This window comes from Nelumbo lutea, chromosome 2 (assembly GCF_056320005.1).
Source record: "Nelumbo lutea isolate HS-2025 chromosome 2, American lotus-T2T, whole genome shotgun sequence".
NCBI lineage: Eukaryota > Viridiplantae > Streptophyta > Magnoliopsida > Proteales > Nelumbonaceae > Nelumbo > Nelumbo lutea.
In genome coordinates this window covers 12,645,994-12,671,559 of record NC_142685.1, presented here as the reverse complement: position 1 = coordinate 12,671,559, position 25,566 = coordinate 12,645,994, and the positions used below count along the sequence as shown (strand labels likewise).

At 41.8% G+C, this 25,566-nt stretch overlaps 1 protein-coding gene across 2 annotated transcripts in view; it reads left to right on the top strand.

Moving 5' to 3' along the window:
- The first annotated feature begins 4,204 nt into the window (after positions 1-4,204).
- Positions 4,205-25,566, top strand: part of LOC148868626 (D-alanine-D-alanine ligase family) — a 147,623-nt gene continuing 126,261 nt past the window's right edge. For both annotated transcript variants that reach the window (XR_016107823.1, XM_088972469.1), the window contains exons 1-6: positions 4,205-4,789; positions 5,174-5,245; positions 7,255-7,298; positions 7,378-7,489; positions 7,571-7,642; positions 20,707-20,769. Coding sequence is in view for 1 of the 2 variants with exons in the window: in XM_088972469.1 (XP_088828595.1) it covers positions 4,442-4,789; positions 5,174-5,245; positions 7,255-7,298; positions 7,378-7,489; positions 7,571-7,642; positions 20,707-20,769 (711 nt within the window). In the remaining variant the exon portion in view is untranslated. The remainder of the gene's footprint in view (positions 4,790-5,173; positions 5,246-7,254; positions 7,299-7,377; positions 7,490-7,570; positions 7,643-20,706; positions 20,770-25,566) is intronic.

The window sequence follows — 25,566 nt, the reverse complement described above, 5'->3', positions numbered from 1 at the left end:
GGAGAATGGAGCTTCTCCTTGCTGAAAATAGTGAAGAAGATGAAATGGAGCCAGTCATTGCAGAGACTGGCACAACAATGGTTAAAACATTCTTATCCACCAAAATATATAAGAAAATAGAGGAAATGGCTCGCCAAGAGGAGTGTAGATTTGGTCTTCCTTTGCTTGAAATCACTAAAGAAGTCGCCAGAGATACGACCGTTGGAATGGTTGGTTGAAGGAAGAAGGAGACTTGCGAGTTCAGGCTTGACAAAGCCCGATAACTTTTCTCAGGCGCGTCTCACGTTTTTCCTTTCTCAATGGGATCGCACCATCATTTACTTTTCTCAGGCGAGTTCAGGCTTGACAAAGCCCGATAACTTTGTCACTATTGCTATGTTCTTTGTCTCAAGGTTGATGATAATGAATAGTTCATAGTAAGGGTATTTTAGGAATTTTAAAAAATTATTAATCAGGTAATGTAATATATGAACAAAGTGAAAAAAATAAAGATAAATTTCTAACCACTCCTAAAGTTTAACTAATTGATCAAATATACCCATACTGATTGACTATTGTTAAAGCTGCTATTTATAACAATTAAGTAGCTTTACTCTTTTCGTTAACATCATAAATATTCCATCAAAACTTACACACACGTGACGTATATTTGTTTTTAATCCCAATTTTACCATTCATCCTTCTCCCTCTCCCTCTCCTTTCTTCTTCTTAAGGAACCGAGACTAGTAAAAAAACTCGTGGTTGTTAGATAGGAATCAAATCAAGCATCATTGATCGAGTGATCACTCTATTTATCCTTCCGCAATTGCTTCCACACTAGAAATGTTACTTAAAATCACTCAAACCCTTCATCATGTTTCATCTACTCCATCCGACTTCGCGCAGAAGAACTCCTCGAGTCTTTCAAGTTTCAATCAGCAAATAAACAACACTACAAACAATAACAGAAAAGTGCCTTTAGGTTTTCAAAGAAAATCAATGAAAAGTACGCAAAAACTCCACTGTTCTCAATGATTTTCAATTTGTCGAGCTCGAGATTCTTGTCGAAGACACAAAATTGAAGTCGGAAAGAAAGAAAAATGTGATAAAACATAGGAAAAACTGATCAGAATATAGTTGCAGAGAGCTTGACAGAGAGAGAATGACAGGATTTTACTTTGAGAATGGATGAAGCATTGATTCCTGTGGAGAGTCTGATTTTGGTCAGTATAGTTCATGATGTCGCAAACCTTTTTCCCATTCGTTTTCCTACAATACCTTCTGGTTCCCTATCACCCAGTGGATAACCGAGATCTCTCCTGTCCTATGAACTTTGTCACTCGAATCGAGCAAGTCGCCAAAACCGCCATCAGAGTTTTAGCACGGAGAACAGAAAAGGCTTGCACCTAGTAGCTCCCTTTCAGATCTAATTAATTCACCTTCGCTCCCCACAGTCGTTGGTTCCTACACGCCGAGCAAATCGAACTTGGCTTGATCTCTCGTTTGCAGCATCTTGCAATCGGTCAGGGACACAACTAAGGTAGGTTATGTTGTCAGTCTCTGTTTTTTTTTTTTTTTTTTTTTTTTTTTTTTCTTTTGTTCTTATCGATCCATTCTTTCTGTATTTCCTCCTGTAGTTGGTATTCGAGGGGCCGACGGAGATGGTTATGTCGAACTGGATCTTGTAGGCTTTGCCACCGTCCATCTCTGTAAAGGGAAGAAGAAATGAAACAAGCAATCATTATCTGTACTTGAACTCACAAGGGAAGAAGAAGCAGTGTGGGGGCTTTAGATCGGATGGGCCATCCTTTTCCGGGAAAGCTTCCAGTAGAGAACGGCGAGGAAGATGAACAAAGAAAAAGCAACGAGCTCACCAGCAATGAGATGAGAGTTGGTCGGGCGGTTGCGGGGGTGGTGGTTAGGTGGTTCATGACGGGAAGAGTCTGAGGAGGGTATGCTTCCACTGGGACGACATTGTTGGGCGATGGCATGCTGGGCAGGGAATGGCAATTTCCCCTTGGGGGCTCCGCTTTTCCCCGACCGTAAACCATGACGGGGTACGGGGCGGGGACGAGGAAAACAATTTTTGTCCGAATCGGATACGGGGCGGGGGCGGATTTTGTATATAATTTATCAAATTCGTTCTAAATTCGAAGGCAAATTAGTAAAATATATTTAGTTTTAATATTGATATTTATCATTAACTTCTCACTAAAATTTTAAAATCTTAGGATCCTATAATTTTATTTTTGAATTATCTCTAATCTATTATAATTCAATTCTAAAATACCCCCAAATTCTTATATCGTTGTTCATAAAATAGATATTTTTTAAGTAATTGTCTTAGAGTTTGAAAATTTTGGGGATTCTCCATCCCTGATGGAGAATGGATGCCCCGCCCCGAACCTATCGGGGACGGGGCGGGTACGAGGCAAGGTATCATGACTTCGGGGCGGGGATGGGGAGGGGGTGCCTCGCCCTGTTGCCATTCCTAATGCTGGGGATTGAAACCAAAAAATCAATTAGAGGGTAAAATGGACATTTCAGCCCTTCTATCAATATTTTAATGGTAATGGTAATTTTTCAAAGTAGTAAGAGTCATATTAAATAGACAAATAATAAGTTATACTTAGTAAATTAGCTAAACCATAAGATTAGTTTAAAAAATTTATCAAAAAATTAACAGTGAGAAATAGTAGCTTTGACAATATGTAAAAAATAAAGAGGTTTTAATAAATTTGTCTTATGTTTTTTCCACACATCTAGAGGTGTAAATTGGGCCGTGTTGGACTGCCGATGGTCACGAACCATGCTATGGCCTAACATGATTGTATGGGTCGTGCCAGGCTTGGGTTTCAAGTACATGAGCAGCATGGTCTAACAGTGCGGTTCATGCCGCCCGTGGCTCATGGGCTAGCTCGACACAACCCATATATATGTTTTTATATATATTATATATAATATTATATAAATTATAATTATATAATAATATATAGTTTATAATATATTAATAAAATAAAAAATTATTTTCAACTTTATTATACTATTTTATTTAATTTTTGTATATAAAAACAATTATATACATCGAAATTCATATAACATAAAAATTTTAAGATTTTTTTTTCAAATAAATAGATTTGGCCTAGTGCACAACCCGACTAGGCCTAAGGCTTAGCCCACGAACTATCCTAGCTCGTTACACGTCATGGGCCCGTGTGGGCTCAGGCCGTGGACTATGCCATGTCGACCCCCCAAAATATCCCAAGGGAGGGAGACATGGTGCTCGACCCACACAAAGTGCAGGCCATGCTGTGCCAACCTAGCATGACCCATTTTACACCTCTAACATGAGGTTGTGCTAGGCCGACATGACATGACTTGCATGCAACTAGTGCAAAGTGTGGGTTGTGCCATGCTGGCCTGTAGGTTGCACCTCTCTCCTTTGGTATAATTTGGGAGTTAGCTTGAGCCCGTGCAGGCCCTTGCCATGCTATGGGCTGGGCTGGTCCGTGGGTCATGCCTTGGGCCAGGTCGGGCTACAGACCATGCCAAGCTATTTAACAAAACTTAAAAAAATGTTTACATTTTTATTATATATAAATTTTGATGTATACAATTATTTATATATAATAAAAATTTGAAAAAAGTTATATATATATTAATATATTATATAATTATTATATAATAATATAATAATATAATAATATAAGATATTAATATATATGTATATAATTATATAAAATAATATATTATATTATATTATTGTGCCAGGCCGGATCAATTTCGTGCCGGTTCGCGGGCGATACGGTCCGATTGACAGTTCTACTATATCGCACGGGCCCCGCGATTTGTTTTATTTTAGAACGCATGGAATCACGGTGGTCAATGGAGAGTTGGAGACTGTCGCTGTGGCGTCGGCACTCTCTCCGCAACAGTTGCAAGCATATTGTTTTTTATTTTTTTATAAATTATAAAGACCCCCCTGTGCACTATGGGGTCTGTGACAAAGACCCCATGTATTTTGTTTTGCGACAAAAAACTTCCTATATTATGACTGTGAGACAAAAACCTCCCCGTTCTCTCTTTCTCGTAATATGGAGATTATTCAACGAAAATCTAACGAAAGGAGGTTTTTGTCTCACGGACAGACCCTATAGTACGGGGGCGTATTTGTAATTTACCATTTTTTGTTGTTGTGAAGTACAAGGATAAAAATTTATGCATCACGAATCTTCTGTTTCACTTTCATTCTCTTTTAAGAGCTTGGTTCAGTTGCCGTTTATCAGAAAATCGGCGCCAGCTCAGGGTCAAATTCTCGAAATATTTTCTTGGGTCATGTGAGAGTGGTCGTTGGAGGAAACGTCAGTGTTCTTCAATGGCGTTACTGTCTCGAGCTTTTGTTGTGCGTGGTTAAAACTATTTTGAAACCCCAGTTCATCCGAAACCACATAACTATTATTCAATGGCGTTACTCTCTCGAGCTTTTGTTGCGCATGGTTATAGGTCCACTTTGTTTAATGGAAGAAAAAATGTCACTCGAGAGTCAGAGACTAATTTCGCTCATGCTAAACCAATCGTTTATACGCCAAATTTATCTGCCTCGAAGCTCGCTTTGTATAACTTATCATATAAACGTTATTCCAGAATTCGAATTAGTCGTGCCACGATGGAGGTTTTCCAAGATCGAATTATTGAAGACAAGGAAAAAGAGAAAAGTCGGATTCTCAGGGTTGGTCTCATTTGTGGAGGGCCGTCTGCAGAGCGTGGAATTTCACTGAATTCTGCAAGATCAGTTCTTGATCATATACAAGTAATTACGTGTCAATCTCTCTCTCCCTCTCTCTCTCTCTCTCTCTCTCTCTTCCCGAATATCCTATTAAACATGGATTGGAAGGGAGTGAGGCATATATTTTACTGTCTAGTTACCTCTCTTTAGTCGACTGTTCATGGTTGTCGGAGATTGAGCTCTAATGCTTATGTAACATAGTGTAGCAAAACTTGTGTTTTTGATGGGCAACTGGTACCAAAACTTTAATGGATAGGACTGATAGTACTTTATAGTTTATATTGTTATTCGGCTCTGCAATTCGACGTTGTTTTTGTTTTGTTTTGTTTTTTTTGGAATTCTTTTTTGTTGCTTCCCTGATTTCTGAATCGATGGATTACTGCGATTCGTGTTTTTATTCTGTTCCAGGGGGATGATTTGCTTGTCAGTTGCTATTACATTGATTGCAATCTTAATGCTTACGCAATATCCTCTGCACAGGTCAGTGCATTATGTATTTCTCCTGCTTTCAGAAGAATGCATTATTATTAACCATCAGTAACGATGCTAAGTAGGATTTTAAATTTGGTTCACTAGGGAGTAACATAGAGTAACATAATATCCATACTGTTGATTGCTTTGTGACATGCTGATATCAAATCTGATATGTCTTATGATCTTCAATTCAACTCAACTCATCTCAGCCTTAATCCCAACCATTTGGGGATTGAGGTTGGCTACATGAATCCCTCACATTGCACTCTATCAAGAATCATATTTTCTTTAAAAATATGAGCCTTTAGATTTCAAACCTTTTTTGGTAAAGTATGGGAATCAATCTCAAGCTTTACTTGTAAAAAAATTATATTGATAATGATAAAAGAAGATGAAAAAGAAAAGCTCAAAAATGATACTTTCGGGTACGGACCGGGGCATGACGTTCATAACTTGACTCTACAAAGCCCAGTCCATTTGGGGTTGGCTACACAAATTTTGTTCCACCATTTCACTCTGTCAAGATTCAGAAGCCATGCCTTATTATCTAGATGCCAATGACATGGCCCCCTTTATCTGGATTGGGTAGGGATGCAACTTGGGCAGGCTTAACCTGAGCCTGACCCGACCCAACCTGAGTTTTTGCATGGGTTAGGCCTGCATTTTTGAGTTGTGGGCTGGGTCTGGGCCAAAAATCTCAGGCCTGGCCTAAACTTGGGTTGAATTTGGGTTGAGGTGTTGGGTAGCCCGAGTCTGCCCAAACAAACCCATACACATACATGCATTATATTTATGGAAAACCATATTTTTTTTTCTAATTTTATACACATGTTTATGTACATTTGTAAATGAAATTTGTACATATTTACAATCAATTGTACTCTTAAATTGGGCCATAAAGGCCAATAAAAGATGACCATATAATGATGTATTAAAAAATTCTAACAATCCTAGCAACCTGCCTAACCCAAGCCTGAGACCAACCTGAGTTCTGTTGGGTTAAGCAGATTGGGTCTGGGTTGACCTTCAATCCGATCCAACCTACCCGAGTTGCATCCCTAGGCTTGGGCCAGCTGAGCAGTCACTTCATAACTATAGCGAAGAAACATACTGAGGTTCAATTAAGGCTTAGTCTGTGTTTCTATGTACAACTAGTGTTGGATTCTGAAGCATGTACCTAGTTTACAGATGCTGCTTAATTATCAGGGTGCACTGCAATATTTCTTATCTCTTCCCCTCTTAGTAAAAAGACTTTATTTGCAAAACCTTGTGGGAACTAGTACCACTTTATCTGTCTTTATCTTGCCATGGGTCATGTTATTTAATCATACCATCTTAGTACTTCTGAAAAATATTCCAACTGAGGTTGACAACCGGAATCTTTTTAAATTTGCTTTTGTTCCAATTATTTAATTTATTCCATTTTTTAAAGAATTGCATGGTACTTGCTCTAGTTAATTGCATCATGATGTGGGCTTTATGGCATTTTGGTACTTGAATAGGAGTATCTTGTTAATCAATATCTGGTCTTTGTACTTTTATGAGGAGTTTTCTTCTTTCTGGGTCATGCAGACTCTGTGATGCATGTTTCTAGCATTGACTATTTCAGAAAGCTGTGATTACTGCTTGTTCAGTTTATCTGCCAGGTTTTGGTTGGATATTTTAGGTCTGGTTCCAGGTGATTTTAATTGTCTGTGCTGAATAAGTTCTGGAGTCTAAAGAAATTTCTGATTAATTAGCTACTCTAAGTGGCATATTTACAGCCTAAGTATATTCAAAAGAATATGCACATAAAAATGTGACTCTCTTAGTTACACTCATTTTTATTCACTTTATCATATTTTTGCAGTTTCATCAGATCATCTATATATGTGCAAATACCATCTGAAAAATGCCTAAATGCTATATGGTATATACTGATTAAAAAAAGATGCTGGACTGTATATTGGGCTGTTGTTGTATCTTGATTATCTCTTTTGTTGGAACTTTTTTCTTTCTACATCCAACTTCTACAGGTGTATTCAAATACTCCTGCAGATTTTGACTTCAAACTTGAAAGGTAATCTGCCAGATTTCAGTAATTTATTTGCTTTTAAAGTAGCATATGCCAAAAGGTTTAATTTTTTATCACTTTGCAGTCTTGCCAAAGGATTCCAGTCTTTATCTGAGTTTGCAGAACACCTTGCTGCGACAGTGGATATAGTTTTCCCTGTTATACATGGCCATTTTGGTGAAGATGGTGGAATCCAGGTTTTTTAAACACTGCAATTACGCCAAGATAATATTTTTTGATGCGTCTAATGATTATAATTTCAAATTTCCCTCTTCTAGGAGTTTTTGGAGAAAGCAAATGTTCCATTTGTTGGAACAGCATCAAATGAATGTTGCCAAGCTTTTGACAAGGTAACACAAACCTATTATTTGAAAAGTTCAAATAATGCCTAGATAAATTAAAAAAAAATCTGATATTAAAAAATTAAATATCATACCTATAATTGTAGAAAAGAAAAGCAAGTTGTCTTTAGTGACTGATCCCATAAATCTAAAAGGGTCATGAATAAACAATAAAAAAAATAAAAAAAATAACCTACATAAGATGAGCTTTTCCACTTTCAGCTAGCCCTTTCTGCTGACAATATAACTAGAATTCTGATGAATGATCCCAATTTTCCAAATAAGAATTCAATGCATTCCAAACTATTACTTTCCATTGTTTGATCTAAATTTCTTTACATGCTTATCAAAATTGGTTATTATTATGAAACATTTTCACAATTCATTGTGCTTCACCTCTTGCTGTTATAAGATAAATCCATGTATTTCTTATATATTCGTCCATTGAAATAATGAAAAAACCACCTAGAACACCCATGACAACAGTAGTGATTAGTCCACAAAAGAGTTGTAATGAATTAGATCATGATTTGGATCGATGTGATAACACTGGATATTAATCTCAAAGGTTACATCATTCTTCCTTCATAATAGATAGAATATGGATCCACTCATATTGGTTTTGACTGTTATCTAAGCTGATGGTATCAGTATGCATGCACATATTACCATATGGCTTTATGGTGTATTCATTATTACATCTTTAACAGGTTGTGGCATGAAAATTAATTTTAGTTAACTGGAATTCATTTTTCAATTAACTTTCTCAATGATATACAATACACAATCTCATGGAAGGCATTTTACTTGATTTCAGTAATGATATATAATACCTAAATCCAATCCAAACAGAACGAACTAGAGTTGATACTAATTGGATTGCATTTAAATGTTGGCATATCCGGTCTGAATCTGATTTGTTGACAGCCTTTGCTATATTACCATATGGCTTTACGGTGTATTCATTATTACATCTTTAACAGGTTGTGGCATGAAAATTAATTTTAGTTAACTGGAATGCATTTTTCAATTAACTTTCTCAATGATATACAATACACAATCTCATGGAAGGCATTTTACTTGATTTCAGTAATGATATATAATACCTAAATCCAATCCAAACAAAACGAACTAGAGTTGATACTAATTGGATTGCATTTAAATGTTGGTATATCCGGTCTGAATCTGATTTGTTGACAGCCTTTGCTATATATTTCATCACGAAAACAGAAGAAGAACCAGTCCAATGACTTGGTAAAAGAGAGGATCTGGAGTGCTTAGAAAGTTGGCAGACTTTTCATTGAGTTTACTAGGAGATATAGATTTAATCAACTCTAGGAAGAAAACTTTCCAAGATTGGAAATTTAAATGTCAAGGCTGGATATGCTACAATTGAATTTGAACTTTATGACATTAGGACTTTGACTACTATTGTTACAAAAGTGAAGACTAGAAACTGTAGGAAAGAAGGAAAGGCTATTTGCTTCATAAGTGGTACAGATAGTACACTTCGTCTTCCCCTTGCAGAGAGCAATGGGAAGATCATCAACAAAATTAGGAGTTGTAGTAACAACAATAGGAGGAGAAGTATCAACAACAGGAGTAGGTTCATCATTGGTGGAAGGAGGCATACCTGGATCTATATCTGGTGAATTTGAAGCCTCAGATGGATCGACCAGAAGTTACATGGGTTCTTCTATTGGTGCATGAAGAGTATTAGAATCAATCCTCTTATGTCGGCATTTGAAAAAGAGTGGAATAACACATGGTGGAGTAGGCAAGGGGATAGGAGCTGGAGCTAGTAATGAAGAATCCGAAGTAGGAATTGGAAGAGGAACAAGACACCATCTTTATAACACTCCTGAGTAACAACACCAGAGAAAAAAGGAGTGGAGTCAAAGAAGGTAACATCCATGGTAACATACCAACTCCTTCACACACCGGATTACAACAAGGAAGACACACTTGGCTTTAGGATCAAGTTTAGTACGATGAGGACTGATGGTGCATGATCTGGTAGCTCCCTGTTGGAGGACAGCTCGGGCGCCAGACTATGTAGGTTTCTTGGTTGAGTTGCAAAGAAAGAGAGAAGATCAGAGTACTTGGGCTACTTTTACCCAGTGTGGGCACTTCGATGCTTAAGTTAGCGAGTTGGAGTTTTTGAGGAGAGAGAGAGAGAGAGAGAGAGAGTGTAGGTCACCTCTTACACCGACTTGAGGTCCTTCCTAGCTATTCGCAGTTTGGCCTACTGGGGTGGTGCCGAGGTCGCTGATGCAGTTGCGAAGCTGTTTTGCGATGCCACGTGTCATGATGTCATTGGAAGACCAAATTACCCCTCATCAATTCCCCCACTCCCAAGTCCGGTGTAGTCAATCTGACGAGGGAGTAGTTTTCGCTTGATGTGATTTGGTCCGTTCTTCATCCTCATTTGTGGTCTAACCAATGGTTCAGGATCGGGTTGGTTCGGTTGGTTTGGCCTAGGCACAAGGTAGCGTATTGGGGACATGCGGATGCGACACAACCACTAAGTTGTGCAGATGGAAAAAACACGCTAAACTGATTTTACCTTGGAATACGAACCCTTGTACCCTTGTGAACTGTTGGATCCAACTGATCTCAACCGTCCAAAGTTCTGTTCATCCATTTATAAATAGGACCCTTGGGGGCCCATTTCTCTCGTCTTTGTCTTTGGAGTTCTTGGTGAGATCGTAGAGCTTGGCGTTATCGGAGTGATCGGTATTGTTGGCGAGGTCGGTCTATTCATCTTAGGTGAGTCATTTCCCTTAGCTCTATTTCATTCACAATGTCAGGTAGTAAGTTTGGGGAAGAGGGGGGCTGTCTTGCTAGGCCGATGAAGGGACCTCGGCTCAAGACCCTCGAGGTTCTCATAAGAGGGCCTCGTCTTCACGTAGGGCTAAAGCATTGGACCGGTTCGATCCCTCCGAGCTCTCTGCCGATAACGTCTATGAGCTCACAACTTGGTATAGGATTCTGAATCAGTTCGAATATTCTCTTCCTCTTGAGGGGTACCCATGGGAGCACGAGAATGACGAGATCGCTGTCTTCGAGGCCCTAAAAGTAGGTCTTTGGTTCTCCCTTCATCCACTTATTCCCGAGGTATTGAACTATTACAACATTAGTTTAGATCAACTTCATCCTAACTCCATTAGGACCCTAGTCGGCAACATCTCGTTTTGTCACCACGTTGGCTTCCCCCTAGATGTTAAGACCTTCGCTGACTTGTGCTATATAAAGAAAAACCCCTCCAGCACTCCCGGGATGTATAGTTGTTATTTGTCCTACCGACCTGGGTGTAAGCTGTTGAACGACTTCCCTTCCAAGGTACTAGCTTGGAAGAGGAAGTATTTCTTCCTTGACCTAAGTAGTGGATAGCCGTTTCTAGATGACCTGGAGAGAGGGAATAAAGGACTCCGGGGAGGAAACTCTAAGTGAGCGAACGCAGGCAAGAGTGTAGGTCCTAGTGGATCGGAAGTGTTCATAGCGATTTGGCTTCTCCTTGTGTACAACTTAGTCGAAGTGCTCATAGCGTAGATCGGCTAGACCAGGTCGCCAGGGCGGGTGGTCTCATTTTCACACTTGGTGAGTTTTGTAGTCTTAGTGGACATAGCTCAAAACTTCTGAACTCTTCATAAATAATACCTCAAGTTGTCGATGTTCCACGCACGCGTACCTGCCTCACCTCCAACGTTTCGAGCTCGTACGTACTCTCACATCACCTTGAGAACTCTGTAGGGGCCTTCCTAGTTCGGACCTAGCCTTCCTACGCCGGGCTCATGTACTATAACCTTCTTGAGTACTAGGTTGCCAACTCGAAATTAACGTCTCTTAACTTGGGTGTTATAATACCAAGTTACTCGTTGTTGGTATGTTGTAGTCTGAATATAGGCTAAGTCATGGGCTTTTTCCACCAGGTCGAGGTTAGTCCGCAGCTCGTCCAAATTAGCCTCCTCATTGTACTTCTCGGACCGTAGGGTTGCCACCTCGATCTTGATTGGAATGATTGCCTCCGTCCTGCACGTTAGGTTGAAAGGAGTCTCCCTGGTCGTCATCTTGATAGCAGTTCGGTAGGCCCAGAGGACATTGGGCAGCTCGTACACCCCCAAACCCTTAGCTTGGGAGAGCCGAGTTTCGAGTCCATGGAGTATCACCCTGTTCGCCACTTCGGCCTGACTGTTTGCTTGAGGATGGGCCACCGAGGTGAAGTTTTGTTGGATTCCCATCTTGGCACACCAATTTTGGAACTCGATGTCTTTGAACTGCTTCCCATTGTCCAAAATTAGTACCTTGGGGAGTCTGAATTTGCAGACGATACTATTCTAGAAAAAGTTTTGCACATTCCGAGCTATGATGGATACCTGCAGCCTGGCTTCCACCCACTTCATAAAGTAGTCAACCGCGACGAACAAGAACCTCCTCTGCCCGGTCGTAGGTGGAAAGGGACTGAGGATATCTACCCCCCCACTATGAAAATGGCCATGAGCTAGTAAGGTACCTCAAGTCGGTAGCAGGTTGGTTTGATACGTTGGCATGCCTTTGGCACTTGTTGCACTTCCGAACTAATTCTAGTGTGTCTGCCTTCATTGTGGGCCAATAATAGCCTTGTCATAGCACCTCTTGGGCGAGCGCCTTGCCCCCAGGTGTCCTTCGTAGAGACCTTCATGGATCTCGCGTAGCACCTGGCTCGCTTTAGTTGGGCGCAAGCAACGAAGGTAGGGGAGCGTGAATGACCTGTGATGCAGTTGCTCGCCTATGATTACATAGGGAGTTGACTGCTGCTCCACCCTCCGATCTGCATTACACTCTGCAGGTAGAGTCCTGTGGCGCAGATAATCAACAAGCAGATCCATCCAGCTTGTCTTTTCAGCTTGTTAGCGTAGGGGTATTTCTGTCTTTATACCTTGATTGATGTTGCTGATCTGTAATGTTGCGTTGAAACATGTGCTCTTAACTTAAGTAAGGGCACATAGGTCTTTTTCAGTTATGTTTTAATAATAATATAAATACTTACTAGCCGACTAGGAGAAGTCATGTTGACTCTTTCAGTTCGAACCAGAATTCTCTCTTCTCTCTTTCTCTCTTTCTCTCTTTCTCTCTTTCTCTATCACTCTTTCTTCTTCTACATAATTGAACTCAGTCAGGCCGAACTCTAAGGCAGACCTGAATTCTAACACAGCCGAAATAGGAGCGACCTCTTCTGCCACCCTTTCTATGCTAGGTTGTGGCAGTTTTTCAATGAAGACCGTTCTCTTCGTAGTGTCCGTCACATCGGCCAGCTTCGAGAGTGCATTGGCTTCAAGTCGAGCAGGAGCTCCCTAACCTTGGCCAGGTAGGCTGGCATGGCGAGCTCTCGAGCCTCATATTTCCCATTCACTTGGTTTACCACTAGTTGTGAGTCGTTGCACACCATGAGATGTCTCGCGTGACCTCCTTCGCCAGCGGTAGCCCGACTATCAGCATCTTGCACTCGGCTTCATTGTTTGACGCTTGGAACGTGAACCAGAGAACATACTCCGGCTTCACCTTGCTAGGTCCATAGAGTACCAATCCAGCTCCACTCCCGCGTTGGTTGGATGAGCTGTCCACATGGGGGATCCAGGGCTCCTCGTCCCAAGTTGGATCGAGGGCCGCACTGGTTGACGCTTCCAAGGTGGTCACGACTCATGAGCTCGACAACTTCACGGGTCGGCATGCTGAACGTGTACTCGGCGATGAAGTCAGCCAAGACCTACGCCTTAATTGCTGGGCGTGGCTCGAACCGAATGTCGTACTCACTGAGCTCGATTACTCATTTTGTTAGCCTACCCGAGACCGTAGACTTTTAGAGGACTTGCTTTAGGGGTTGATCGGTTAAGACCACGACGGTATGAGCTTGAAAGTAATGACGCAACTTTTGGGCTCCTAGCACCAACGAGAATGCTGGCTTCTATGTTTGGGTACCTATTCTCCGTGGCGTGCAGGACTTTACTCACGTAGTAGACAGGTCGCTGCAATTTGTCTACCTCTCGGATTAGGACCGAGCTGACTACTTCGTCATTGCAGAGATGTAGAGTTTGAGATCGTCCTCGAGTTTTGGCTTGGTTAACAAAGGTGGCGAACTGAGGTACCTCTTGAGCTTATCAAATGCAAGCTGGCACTCCTCAAACCACTCAAAGTTTTGGTTCTTTTTTATGGCCTTTAAGAATGGAAGGCACAACCCAACCGAGTTAGACATAAACCGGTTCAGGGCGACTATCCGACCTGTTAGCCTTTGAACTTCTTTAATTGCCCTAGGGGGTCTCATATCTAGGATGGCCTGGATTTTATCCGGGTTGGCTTCGATGCTACGTCGATTCATTATGTACCCGAGGAACTTGCCTGACGTGACCTCGAAGACACTTGTTCGGGTTGAGTTTCATGTTGTCACTACCATATCATCAACATAGGCTTTAATTTTATTTCCAATTAGATTAGAAAAATTTTATTTACAAGGCGTTGGTAGGTCGCTCCAGTGTTTTTTAAACCAAAGGGCATAACTTTATAACAGTACAACCCCACCTTGGTTACAAAAGAAGTATTTCTTCATCGGCCTGATCCATTTGGATTTTGTTGTAGTCGGAGTATGCATCCATGAAACTCAACAGTTTGAACCCTGAGGTTGGCGTAGTCGACGCACATGCGCTAGTTGTCGTTGGCTTTCTTCACGAGCACTAGGTTGGCAATCCAGCTCGGGTATTGGACCTCTCTAACAAAGTTTGTTGTGAAGAGCTTCTCGACCTCCTCATCTACTATCATCCACCGCTTTTGAGCGAGGTTCCTCTTCCTCTACTGGACTAGTTTGACTAAAGGGTCAACATTTAGCCTATGAGTTATGACAGAGGGGCCTATGCCGGGCATTTCCACTGCCGACAAAGCAAAAACATCTATATTTTTAATTAAAAAACTTACCAGGTTAGAGTGCAGTGGTTCCGTGAGGCAAGCTTTGATCTGCATAGTCTTCTCGGGGTCGGTATCTGAGACCGGCACTAGGATGGTGTCCTCCATGGGGCAAGCTTTCTCGCCACCGTTTTTCGGTGATGGCTCCAAGTCGATGTCGATGGCCTACTTTCGTTTGCTCTTAGTGCGACCACGTAACACTTGAGAGACTCGAGCTGATCGCCTCACACCACTCCTACTCCATAACTTGTTGGAAACTTCATCGATAGATAGTAGGTCGACACTACTGCTCAGAGGGCGTGCAAGATAGGTTGGCCCAGAATGGCATTGTAGTGCGAGGGGGTTGCAACCACTAGGAAATTGTGATTGAAACACACTGAGTTCGGCACTGAGCCCACTGTTACTGGCACCCTCACCTGGCCTAGGGGCCAGACTACTTCTCCGTTGAAGGCAACCAGGGGGATGTCAATCGGTTGCAAGTCCTTCCTCTTGAGCTCCATCTGCTCAAATGCCTTTAGGAAAATGATGTCGGCTGTGCTTTCAGAGTCGACCTGAATCCACTTTACCTCGAAGTCATTTATGACTAACTTGACTACGAGGGCGTCATTGTGTGGTTACTGGATCCCGCGAGCGTCATCCTCGATAAAGTAAATTATTTCCTCCACATGAGGGCACTTCAACGGGTTCTCGTCCTTATGCTCGAGCTCCCGAACTGAATTTTTTCCTTCCTAGGTACTGCATCTTGCTACTATGGACCCTCCCATGATCATGTTAATAACACCATGGATGGGCCACTTTGTTGCTGGTGGGTTTCGGGGAGGATGGTCTCTATTTTGGTCCCTGCTCGACTGTGGCATTTCTCTTGGCAGGTTGGCTTCGATCCTCCCGCTTGATGAACTGCTTCGAATAACCTCAGTGGATCAACTCCTCAATCTCGTTCTTGAGGTTGTGGCGGTTCTCTGTGTTGTGGCCGATGTCCCTATGGAAGTGGCAATATTTGTTGGGGTTCTTGTTGGCAGGGCCTCCTTTCATCTGAGGTGTCCATCTGACATACTCGGCTGTCTTAATCCGCATTAGTATTTCCTTCGCGTTTAGTGCGGTGTAGTTTCGGTTCTAGACTGGGGGAGTGCGAGAATGCTATCCCGAGGACCTGCCACTTCTGTACGGAGACCTACTTCTCTGCGGCGGCCTACTGCGATGGTTGCAGGGGGGCCTGCTACGCCTTGGTGGCTTACTCTTCCGAAGCTGTTTGCTGCTCCTTGGCTTGTCCTTCGACCTCTTCTGCTTGTTGGTTAGCTCCAACCGGGATTCGGCCTTTGTAAACTTGGCCTCTTGGTTGAAGAACTCCATGGAGGCCGGAAAGTTCAACTTGACCTCCCAGCACAAGTCGGGATGTCGGACGCCGTTGATCGCTGCGGTGAGTTGGACGATTGGGTCGAGGTTGGGAATCTGGAGTCACTCCAAGGTTGAATTGTTTGATGTAGTCCCGATGCTTCTTGTCAGGTCGCTAGACGACATTCAACAAACAGGTCACCGACTTCGGGCACCGCTTGCTCGTCGCAAAGTATGTAGTAAACAAGTCGGTGAACTAGTTCCAACTCTTTATAGAGCCAGCGGCTAGCCCGAATACCACATCCGAGTTGTGCCTTGGAAGGTGGTTGGGAAGGCCATGCAAAGGCTCGCGTCATTTGCCCCATGTAGCTGCATCATGGGTTGGAAACTGTTGAGGTGGTCGATCGGGTCGGTTGTTCTGTCATAGGATTCCAGGCTAGGGGCCTTGAAGTCTTTCAATCACGGGGCCATGAGGATCTCCACAGCTAGTGGCGATGTTCAAGACACTGATTGTGTCGATCTGGCTCACCTCCTTTTCTTGTTTCTTTTCCGCCTCATTGTCATTCGGAGCTAGGCGACTTGTTCCTGTAACATGGCGTGTGCATCTGCGGCGCCTTCTCCGGGACCCTTCTATCGAGTTGGTAGCCTTGGTCCCGATCGGTGCTATGGCTTGACTTTGTTCCTCTACTAGGACTTGGTTCTGTTTGTCAGAACGACGAGGTGGGTCAAGTATCGGGTTTTGATTCTGGTTGCCGGGTTGCAGGTTCTGATTTTGGTCGGCGTTCTACCCAGTGGCCTGACCTCGCTGGTGTTGTTGCTGCTGTTGCATCCTAGCTAGGGCGGAAAAGCGTCCTTCCTATGTCCTCATTTGCAGGTTTATCATGTGGACGTACTGCATCAATTCATTGAACTGGCGCGCCTCGATCCTGATAGGAACCGCTGAGGGCTCAAATGGAGGGAGAGGTGTGTTCATGTTAGGCAGAGGAAAGTTGGGATCCTGCATGGTAGGGATGCCTGATAAGGTCAAGGACACGATAAATTGCCCAATAGTCACAGAGGGGATCTCGGGGTGCATTGCGGGTTGGTCTTGCCCCCCTGTGACCGAGTTGTTGACGGGAGTGTTACTGGATGATGCCATTGAAGATCTACATCTACTTGAAAGGGAGGTGTGTGAGTACGGCTTTTTGTACAGCGTTTCCCATAGACGATGCCAATTGATGGTGCGCGATCTAGTAGCTCCCTACTAGAGGACAACTTGGACGCTGGACTCTGTAGGTCGCTTAGTTGAGCTGCAAAGAAAGAGAAAAGATCAGAGTACCCAGACCACTTTTACCCGGTGTGGGCACTCTGATGCTTAAGTCAGCGAGTTGGAGTTTTTGAGAGCTAGAAAGCAAGAGAGATAGAGAGCTAGAGAGCTTGAGTGCTAAATCGTGCGTACCTCATGAGGTTGGAGGTGAGGCCCTTGTATAGGCGAGCTGTTGTAAGTCTCACGAAATGTGTTCGAGATCTTTGGCCTGTTCAGTTCGGAGGTGGTTCCATGCCTGGAGGTGGACTCCGTGTAAGCAGGTAATGTCTATCCAATCCTATCCGAAACGGGTGGGGCGATAACCAGCTCTTCCAATGTGGCACCAATCTTAGGGAATTCGGAGGCGATTGACCATTTAAGGGGGAGGTCGCTCAGCACGTCAGGTAGGTCGCTAACCAGGGCCAGGGCTGTTCGGTGGAAGCAGGTTGCCTCTTACACCGACCTGAGGTCCTGCCTAGCTATTCGTAGCTTGGCCTATCGGGGTGGTGCCGAGGTCGCTGACGCAGTTGTGAAGTGTCCAAAGTGGTTTGCTTATGTGGTGTTGAGGTGTCAACCAGCTATTTTGCGATGCCGTATGTCATGATGTCATTGGAGGGCCAAATTATCCATCATCAAGGACCAAGTATGTGAACAAAGAAAGTACACCCAAATGCTCTCAAAGGAATATGAAACAACTCCCCCTCGGGAAAAAGAAGACCATGCGGTGTCTTAAACCCAAGAATACATGAAGACATATAGTTAGTTAATCAAGACAACAACAATATACACTATACACCCCATCGCCCCAAAGCTGAACTGGAACAAATGAATATATCATGATACTCCACGCTAGACCTGTTCATGGGTCGGGCTGGGCCGGGCTTGGGCCGGGCTTTTACTCTTTATTAACAGAAAAATGTTAGGCCCGAGCCCGAGCCCGGCCCGACCAACGGGCCTACAACTTGGGCCCGAGCCCGACCCTGATAAAAAGCCCGAAGCCCGAAGCCCGACCTAATAAAAGAAATTCGAATTTTTCCCTATTCAAATGGACATTATCTATTTTAATTCAGATGTCTTTTCCTTATTTAAATGAACAATGGGCCTACAAGTGAATCAACAACCTTCTTAAATAAAAAAATTTATTCAAATGGACATCACATAGGGTTTTTACTTAGGTTTAACTATAGGTCAGGCTGGGTCGGGCTATTTTGCCAAAGCCCGAGCCTGGCTCGAATTTTATGCGGGCCGAGCTTTTTGGCCCGAGGTTAAGCCCGCGGGCCAAAAAGTCTGTTCAAGCCCGTCTGGGGACCGGGTCGGGTCGGGCCGGACCGTCGGGCCACCTGGCCCATGAACAAGTCTACTCCATGCCATCTCAAGTATATGTCTGTTTTTTCTTTTTGCTATTCCATTTTACTGAGGAGAATATACACAACTACTTTGATAAACAACCTCATGTTCCAACCATTAAGCTGCTAAATCTTTTCCAAAGCACTCTTTTGCATTATCCGATCTGAATGTTTTTGTGCTCACTCTAAATTGTGTGAGAATCATCTAATGAAACTATCTTACTAAAGTAGGCATCTCATCCTGTGAAAACATCAATTAAATCCAAGAGAACTAAGTATGACCATCCACAAACAAAAGGAAATATCGATAACCACCCATAGAGGGAACAAAGTAGGGACCCCGAACACAATGATTTAAAAGGCATGCTTAGGTGAACAAGGGAGGCACATTTTAGGGTATGTGCCTCGCCTAGGTCCCAAGCACAACACCTAGTGTGCCTAGGTGAACAAGCATCAATTAAATCCAGGAGAACTAAGTATGACCATCCACAAACAAAAGGAAATATCGATAACCACCCATAGAGGGAACAAAGTAGGGACCCCAAACACAATGATTTAAAAGGCATGCTTAGGTGAACAAGCGAGGCACATTTTAGGGTATGTGCCTCGCCTAGGTCCCAAGCACAACACCTAGTGTGCCTAGGTGTGCGCTTGGTGCACCTTGTGCTTCAACCCAAGTGCGCTTTGAAAATCCCCTATTTGCTAATGTTGCTCATTCATTCATCCTAATAAAAGATATTTTTATAGGGATTAAGATTTAAGACCTTAATATGGACTTTTTGTGTTGGCCGGAAGGTGGCTCGTAGAATTAGAAATGCATAATGTTTAACGTCACATTAGCTATTTGAAGTAATGCAATTGGGAAAAAATATAAAGAGATTGAGAGTTCTAAGTGCTTGAATATGTTTTATATGTTATGCTTGGTTTTATTTTTAAACTTTCATTTTAAATATGTATTACATGTTATGTTTATGTATTTTAATTAATCTTATGTTTAATATTTATAGTATTTTTGCATTTTTTATTTTTTTTGGCATTTATTGAAAGTTTAACAATTTTTTTTTTTTTTGCATTTGTACGCCTTGCTTCGGAAAGGCATGTGTCTTGCCTTACGCTTAAAACACTGCGCAAACATTAGTATGAACAATGCCAAAAGTACAAAAACTCATTTTATTACTTGAAGCAAAAGAATGTTTACAATGTTTAGCAAGTTCACAACTTTCAAGTACTAGACAAAACACCTAATTGATTCAACAATTTTGGAAACAAAAAACTAAGAGAATCAAAAGACAAATGCCCTAACTCACAAACTCTAACCCATTACTAGTGCTGCTTACATGGTGACTTTGATAACTGGGGAGTGCATCCTGAAGGTAGATTCCATGCACCTCACGATCACTCCCAATCATCCTCCCTGACTCTAGATCCTGAAAAACACAATGGTTAGAAAGAAACATCACAGTGCAATTCAAAGTTTTTGTCAAGCTATTCCCAGATAAAAGATTAGTATGTAACTTGGGAATATGCATGTGTCTTGGATCTTTAGTCACATTTTTATTGATTTCCTCTTCTTATTTTAGGCTTGCATAGTAGTGGGTGGGCTTTGGCGCAACGGTTGGATTGCTCTATTGCGACATAGGTGACCAGGGTTCAAATCTTGGAAACAACCTCTTTGTATGTGTATGGGTAAGGTTGTGTACATAGTCCCTCCCTAAACCTTGCGTTGGCAGGCGCCTTGTGCACTAGGCTGCCCTTTTCATCTTAAGCTTGCATAGTATGGGGTTGGTGATTTTGTTTTATAAGGTAACATAATAGTTTATACTAAAATATTACAAAATAAAAAATAGAAAAAACTCAAATAGAAGAAAATTTGAGAAATGCTGATCTTATGGGAAAATGATGTCTAGTATCTCTGGATTTTTATTCTTTTTTAGAACAGCACAACTAGTAGAGTAGTTTCATAATCCAAGCCCCAGGTTCCACCCTGAGTTGGTTGTCAATTTTTCTATTGTCAGATATTACGTTTGAGTTCCTAACCTTTTTATCTGTGTACCAATTGTGGAACACATCTGATGCTTCTCAGTATTTGGAAGTTTCTATATATGTTTCATTGTTATAAATATAGTTTGGCTTCCTTTTTGTTATCTGATGCCTTCTTATTTTTGAATAAATTGCAGTATGATGCCTCCTTGGAGCTCAGCAGACAAGGATTTGTTACCATACCTAGTTTTCTTGTGCAGGTGGGTCTTAAACATATATCAGTATTTGATAACAATTAAACATCTCTTGTATAACATTTCATTAAATAACATGTTTTTTTTGATAAATAAAAGTTCATTAAAATTTCATTGATATAAAAAAGGATAAGCAACTGTTACAAGCATCCCATAGGGAGGCACGAGGTGAAGCCTCACTCTTAAAGAGAAAACAGCAAGAAATTTATATGTGTGCCCAAAACAACTGAGCCCTCATTTTTTTTTGATCAGTAACAAAAACATCAATTTATTAAGGATAAAGATAATTGCAGCATTTCGGGAAGAATAAAGAGGCTTAGCTCTCCCCAAAAGAACAAAAATAACAATTACTATAAGTCCCAAAACATTTGTTCCCTTCCCACCCCTGTTTTGCCAAAGTATCTGCAAAGGCATTTGCTGTCCTCTTCACCCACTGAAACTGAACCTCCAACCCCCTAGTTAGCCACTTAGCCTCCCTTCTCTCATTTGCAAACTTCCAAAGTCCACTGTCCTTCTGTAACCAACTTAGAACCAGCTTTGAGTCTCCTTCAACAGTTAGCCTCTGGATATTTAGCTCCTTCATCTTCCTTGGCCCTTCCATTAAAGCACATGCCTCAGCTCTGAGAGAGTCACAACTCCCAATGGGGCCTGAATACAATGCAATCACCTTCCATTCTCATCTCTGAATACACCACTAGCACCAGAGGGCCCTGGATTGCCCTTACCGCTGCCAGCAAAATTTAATTTTATAAACCCTGGAGCTGGTGGAGACCATAGAGGACAGGCAACTGATGGAAAAGGAGCAGAGTTTGCCACTTCGAACCAGCTATTCAGCAGCATATCTGTAGAGACATCAGCAAACAGGTCCAAGGACTTCATCCAATGCTCCGCTTTAACCACTATTACCTCAATGATACTTTCTTTATTCCTTTCCTTATCAGAAAAGGTCCTTGAGTTCATTTCTTCCCATAAAGTCCAGCAAATGGCATTCCTCACACACCTCCACATAATCCTACTCATTTTCTTTGGCCATCTAAGGAAAGAAGTAGCAAACAAGCTTTTTATATTTGGCGGGGGGATCCACTTGCAACCAAATAAAGAGACAAGTCCCATATATTAGAAGCAAAAGGGCAAGAAATTAGTATGTGGTAGCAGCTTTCACCATTAACCTTGCTGAGGGTGCACCAACTTGGGGACAAGCATCAATTAGGCCTTTTACTTTGGAGTAGGTCACAAGTGTTGCATCATTCCAAGAAGGCTTCCCAACAAAAAGCTCCAATCCTTGGAGGGGCCGGCTCACCTCAGGTTTTCTTGACTGGTCACTAGAGCTATAAATGATGGTGGTCTTGGCTTGGGTAACTTGCAGAAGAAGAATGAAGCTTTGTTTGGGAAATGGTTATGGAGACTGACAAAGGAAAGGGCCTAAGTATTCATTGGCAAGTGGCAGATGGCTGGGACACAGGTGTTTCATCTAGGGCCACAAGATGTTCTCCTTGGAAGTCTATACATGCTATTCTTCCATCCTTCATTCCTTTTATCAGGTATGACCTTTGCTCTGGTAATTCTGTGAGGTTTTGGGAACATATTTGGGTGGGTGACACACATTTGAAAGAGCAGTTCCCTTCTTTGTTTTCTCTCTCAAGGTTTAAAAATGAGCCTGTTGCTACCTTTCCTAACCTTTTCTAATTCTGCTCCTGATTGGAACCTGGGCTTTCGAAGGGATCTTAGAGACTCAATTGGATTCCATTTCTAATTTGCTCAAGATTTTGGATGAGATAGTTGTTGACCCCTCTAGATTGGACAGTAGGAATTGGGCTCCTACTCCCTCAGGTATCTTTTCTTGCTCTTCTTTTTTCAAGGAATTAACCCATTCCCAATCGGCCCTTGATTTTCCTTTCCCGGCTGACCAATTCCTCCCAGAGTAGGTGTTTTTTGCTGGGAAACTACCCTAGGAAAGTGTAACACTTGTGACTTACTTCAAAAGAAAAGCTCAAGTTGGTGTTTATCCCTGCATTGGTGCATCTTATGTAATAAGAATGGTGAGAGCTGTTATCACTTATTAGTTTCCTGTCCTTTTGTATCAGAAATCTGGTTTTGGTTTTTCTCTCTTTTTTAGTTGCAGGTGGCCCACTCCCCCAAGTGTGGAAAGCTTGTTTAACTCTGCTCCAGTGAGGGGTTTAAAAAAGAGAGGTAAGATCTTGTGGAGATGTGTAAGAGCAGTTGTATGCTGGATAGTGTGGGAAGAAAGAAATCAACGAACTTTCCAGGAAAAAGAAAAGAACAAAGAAGCCATCTTTGATTTATTCCATGTTAGGGTGGTTCATTAGGTCAAGTCTATGAAGCTATTTGAAGGATTTTCAGCAGGAGATGTCATTAGAAATTGGAAATAAGTAGCCTGGTCTTTTCGATTGATTAATTCCTCGGTTCCAACTTGGACTCCTCCAACTTTGGGGTTCATTAAATTGAATTTTGATGGCAGTAGCGAAGGAAACCCAGGCCCTTCAGGTATAGGTGGAGTGTTCTGGGACGAAGAAGGTCGAATTACGGCCATGTTTCTAGGCCCTATAGGTTGGGGGGATTCTTTGAGAGCTGAAATTTTAGCAGTTTTAGAAGGAATAAAAACAGCCAAACAGCTGAATATTAGGAAATTGCTGGTGGAGGGCGATTCTGGATTGTCTATTAATTGGCTGCAGAAGGAAGATTTTAATTCGTGGAAGTTCTCGAATGAAAAAAGAAAATTAACCAGCTCACTCAAGACATGCAAATTCAGTTTTAGTGGTCCAAGAGGAGTGCCAATGTTTTCGTAGACTCTTTAGCTAAACAAGGGGTGGGAAGAGCTAGTTTCTTTTGGGCTGTGTTGTAATTTGATGTTGACTTTTAGGGTGGGGTAAGAGATTTTACCCCCTTCCTGTTGTATCTTCTACCATCTCCTTTTATTAATAAAAGTTTCTGTTATTGATCAAAAAAAAAAAAAAAAAACAACTGCTCCCTCATTACCCCTTGCTTAGCTAAAGAATCAGCCAAAGTATTAGCTTTCCTCCCCACCCATTGTATAACTAGATTCATATGTTGCGTTAGCCATTTGAATTTCTTCAAGCACCATATCACTGAATCCAAATTATTTAGCCAACCCACCACCACCTTGGAGTCCCCTTCTATCACCAAGTTCTCCAAATTCATCTCTTTTGCTATCTGAACACTTTGTAAGACTGCATACAGTTCAGCTTTCAACGAGTCTCCATTCCCCACCGGTCCTGAATAGAGTGCTACTAAATTTCCTTCCTTATCTTTTATGGCCTCTAATTGCAACCGGACCTGGGTTACCTTAACTGCTTCCATCAAAATTTAGTTTCAAAAAACCTTCAAATGGAGGTACGAACCAACCTTGTTTTAACCTTCTGCATTGAGCTCGAAGCCATTGACTCCAAATATCATCAAAGGAGTACTATCTAAACAAATCCAAAGTTAGTAGCCAATGTATAACTCTAGCCATTACATAGTCTATAATTGGTTGTTTGCTTCTCTCTTTTTTGTTGAATCAATAACAATAGATTTCATTAAATAGTAGTAAACTTACAAAGAAGAGGAGCTAAGGTATCTTAACTCCCTAGAAGTTGGGAATGCACCCAAACTGATAAAAACAACAATTACAACTGAGCCCAAAACCCAGAAACCCTATTAACCCCTTTCCTAGCTAATCCATTAGCAAAGGAGTTTGCATTTCTCTTTACCCAAGAACACCGAACTTCTATATTCTTGATCAGCCATTTGAACTTTCTCTTTTCATTACTGTAGCTCCACATCTTAGAAGTGTCTTCTTTTAGCCAGACCACTACGACGACAAAATCTCCCTCCATAATCAATTTCTTGACATTTAGATCTTTAGCCCTTTGTATCCCTTCTAAAGCTGCTAACACCTCAGCCCTCAAAGAGTCTCCCACTCCAATTGGGCTAGAGAACATAGCTATTACATTACCTTTTTCATCTCTTAGCACCCCCCAATACTCGAAGGCCCTGGATTCCCCATGCTACTGCCATCAAAATTCAGTTTGATAAAACCAGGAGGTGGAGGGTTCCATGTGAGATTCGAGGTTTTCTTAATTGAGACTGACCTAGCAATTTCTTTCCATTTTCTTAACATATCATCTGTTGAAAAATCTGCAGTGTATTACTCATATATGAATCACTTCTAGCATAGTTTCCAAACCTCTCCTTTTTTGAAAATATCATTGAATTTCTTTCTTCCCATATTGTCCAACAAACAACAACTCTCGCACATCTCCACATGATTCTTGATCTTTTTGTTGGGCAGTCAAGAGAAGAAGAGGAAAACAAGCTTTGCACATTTCTTGGGAAGATCCACCTACACTCAAACAAAGAAGCAAACCATTCCCAAATTTTTTTTGCTAAAACACAGGATATTAGTAAGTGGTAACCAGACTCACCAGCAACTTTGCAAAGAACACACCAGTGTGGAGATAAACAGCTATTGGGTCTTTTTCTTTGAAGTAAATCACCTGTGTTAACTCTTTCCAGGAAAGCTTTCCAATAGAAACTCCCAACCCTCGAAGGTATAGGTTGACACCACACTTCCTTGACAGGGAATGGCAAGCCAAATAAGAATTTTCGGTTGTATTAGGGATTTAAAGAAGGAGGCACAAGTAAAGGATCTAGAAGGAGACAAAGTCCAAATCCTACTATCTGTTTTTGTAGTCTCCAAGAAAACCCCATCAAGAATGGGCAAGATAGTTGAGATACTATCCAACTCTATATCCCTAAGTGCTCTTCTCAAACCCAAATTCC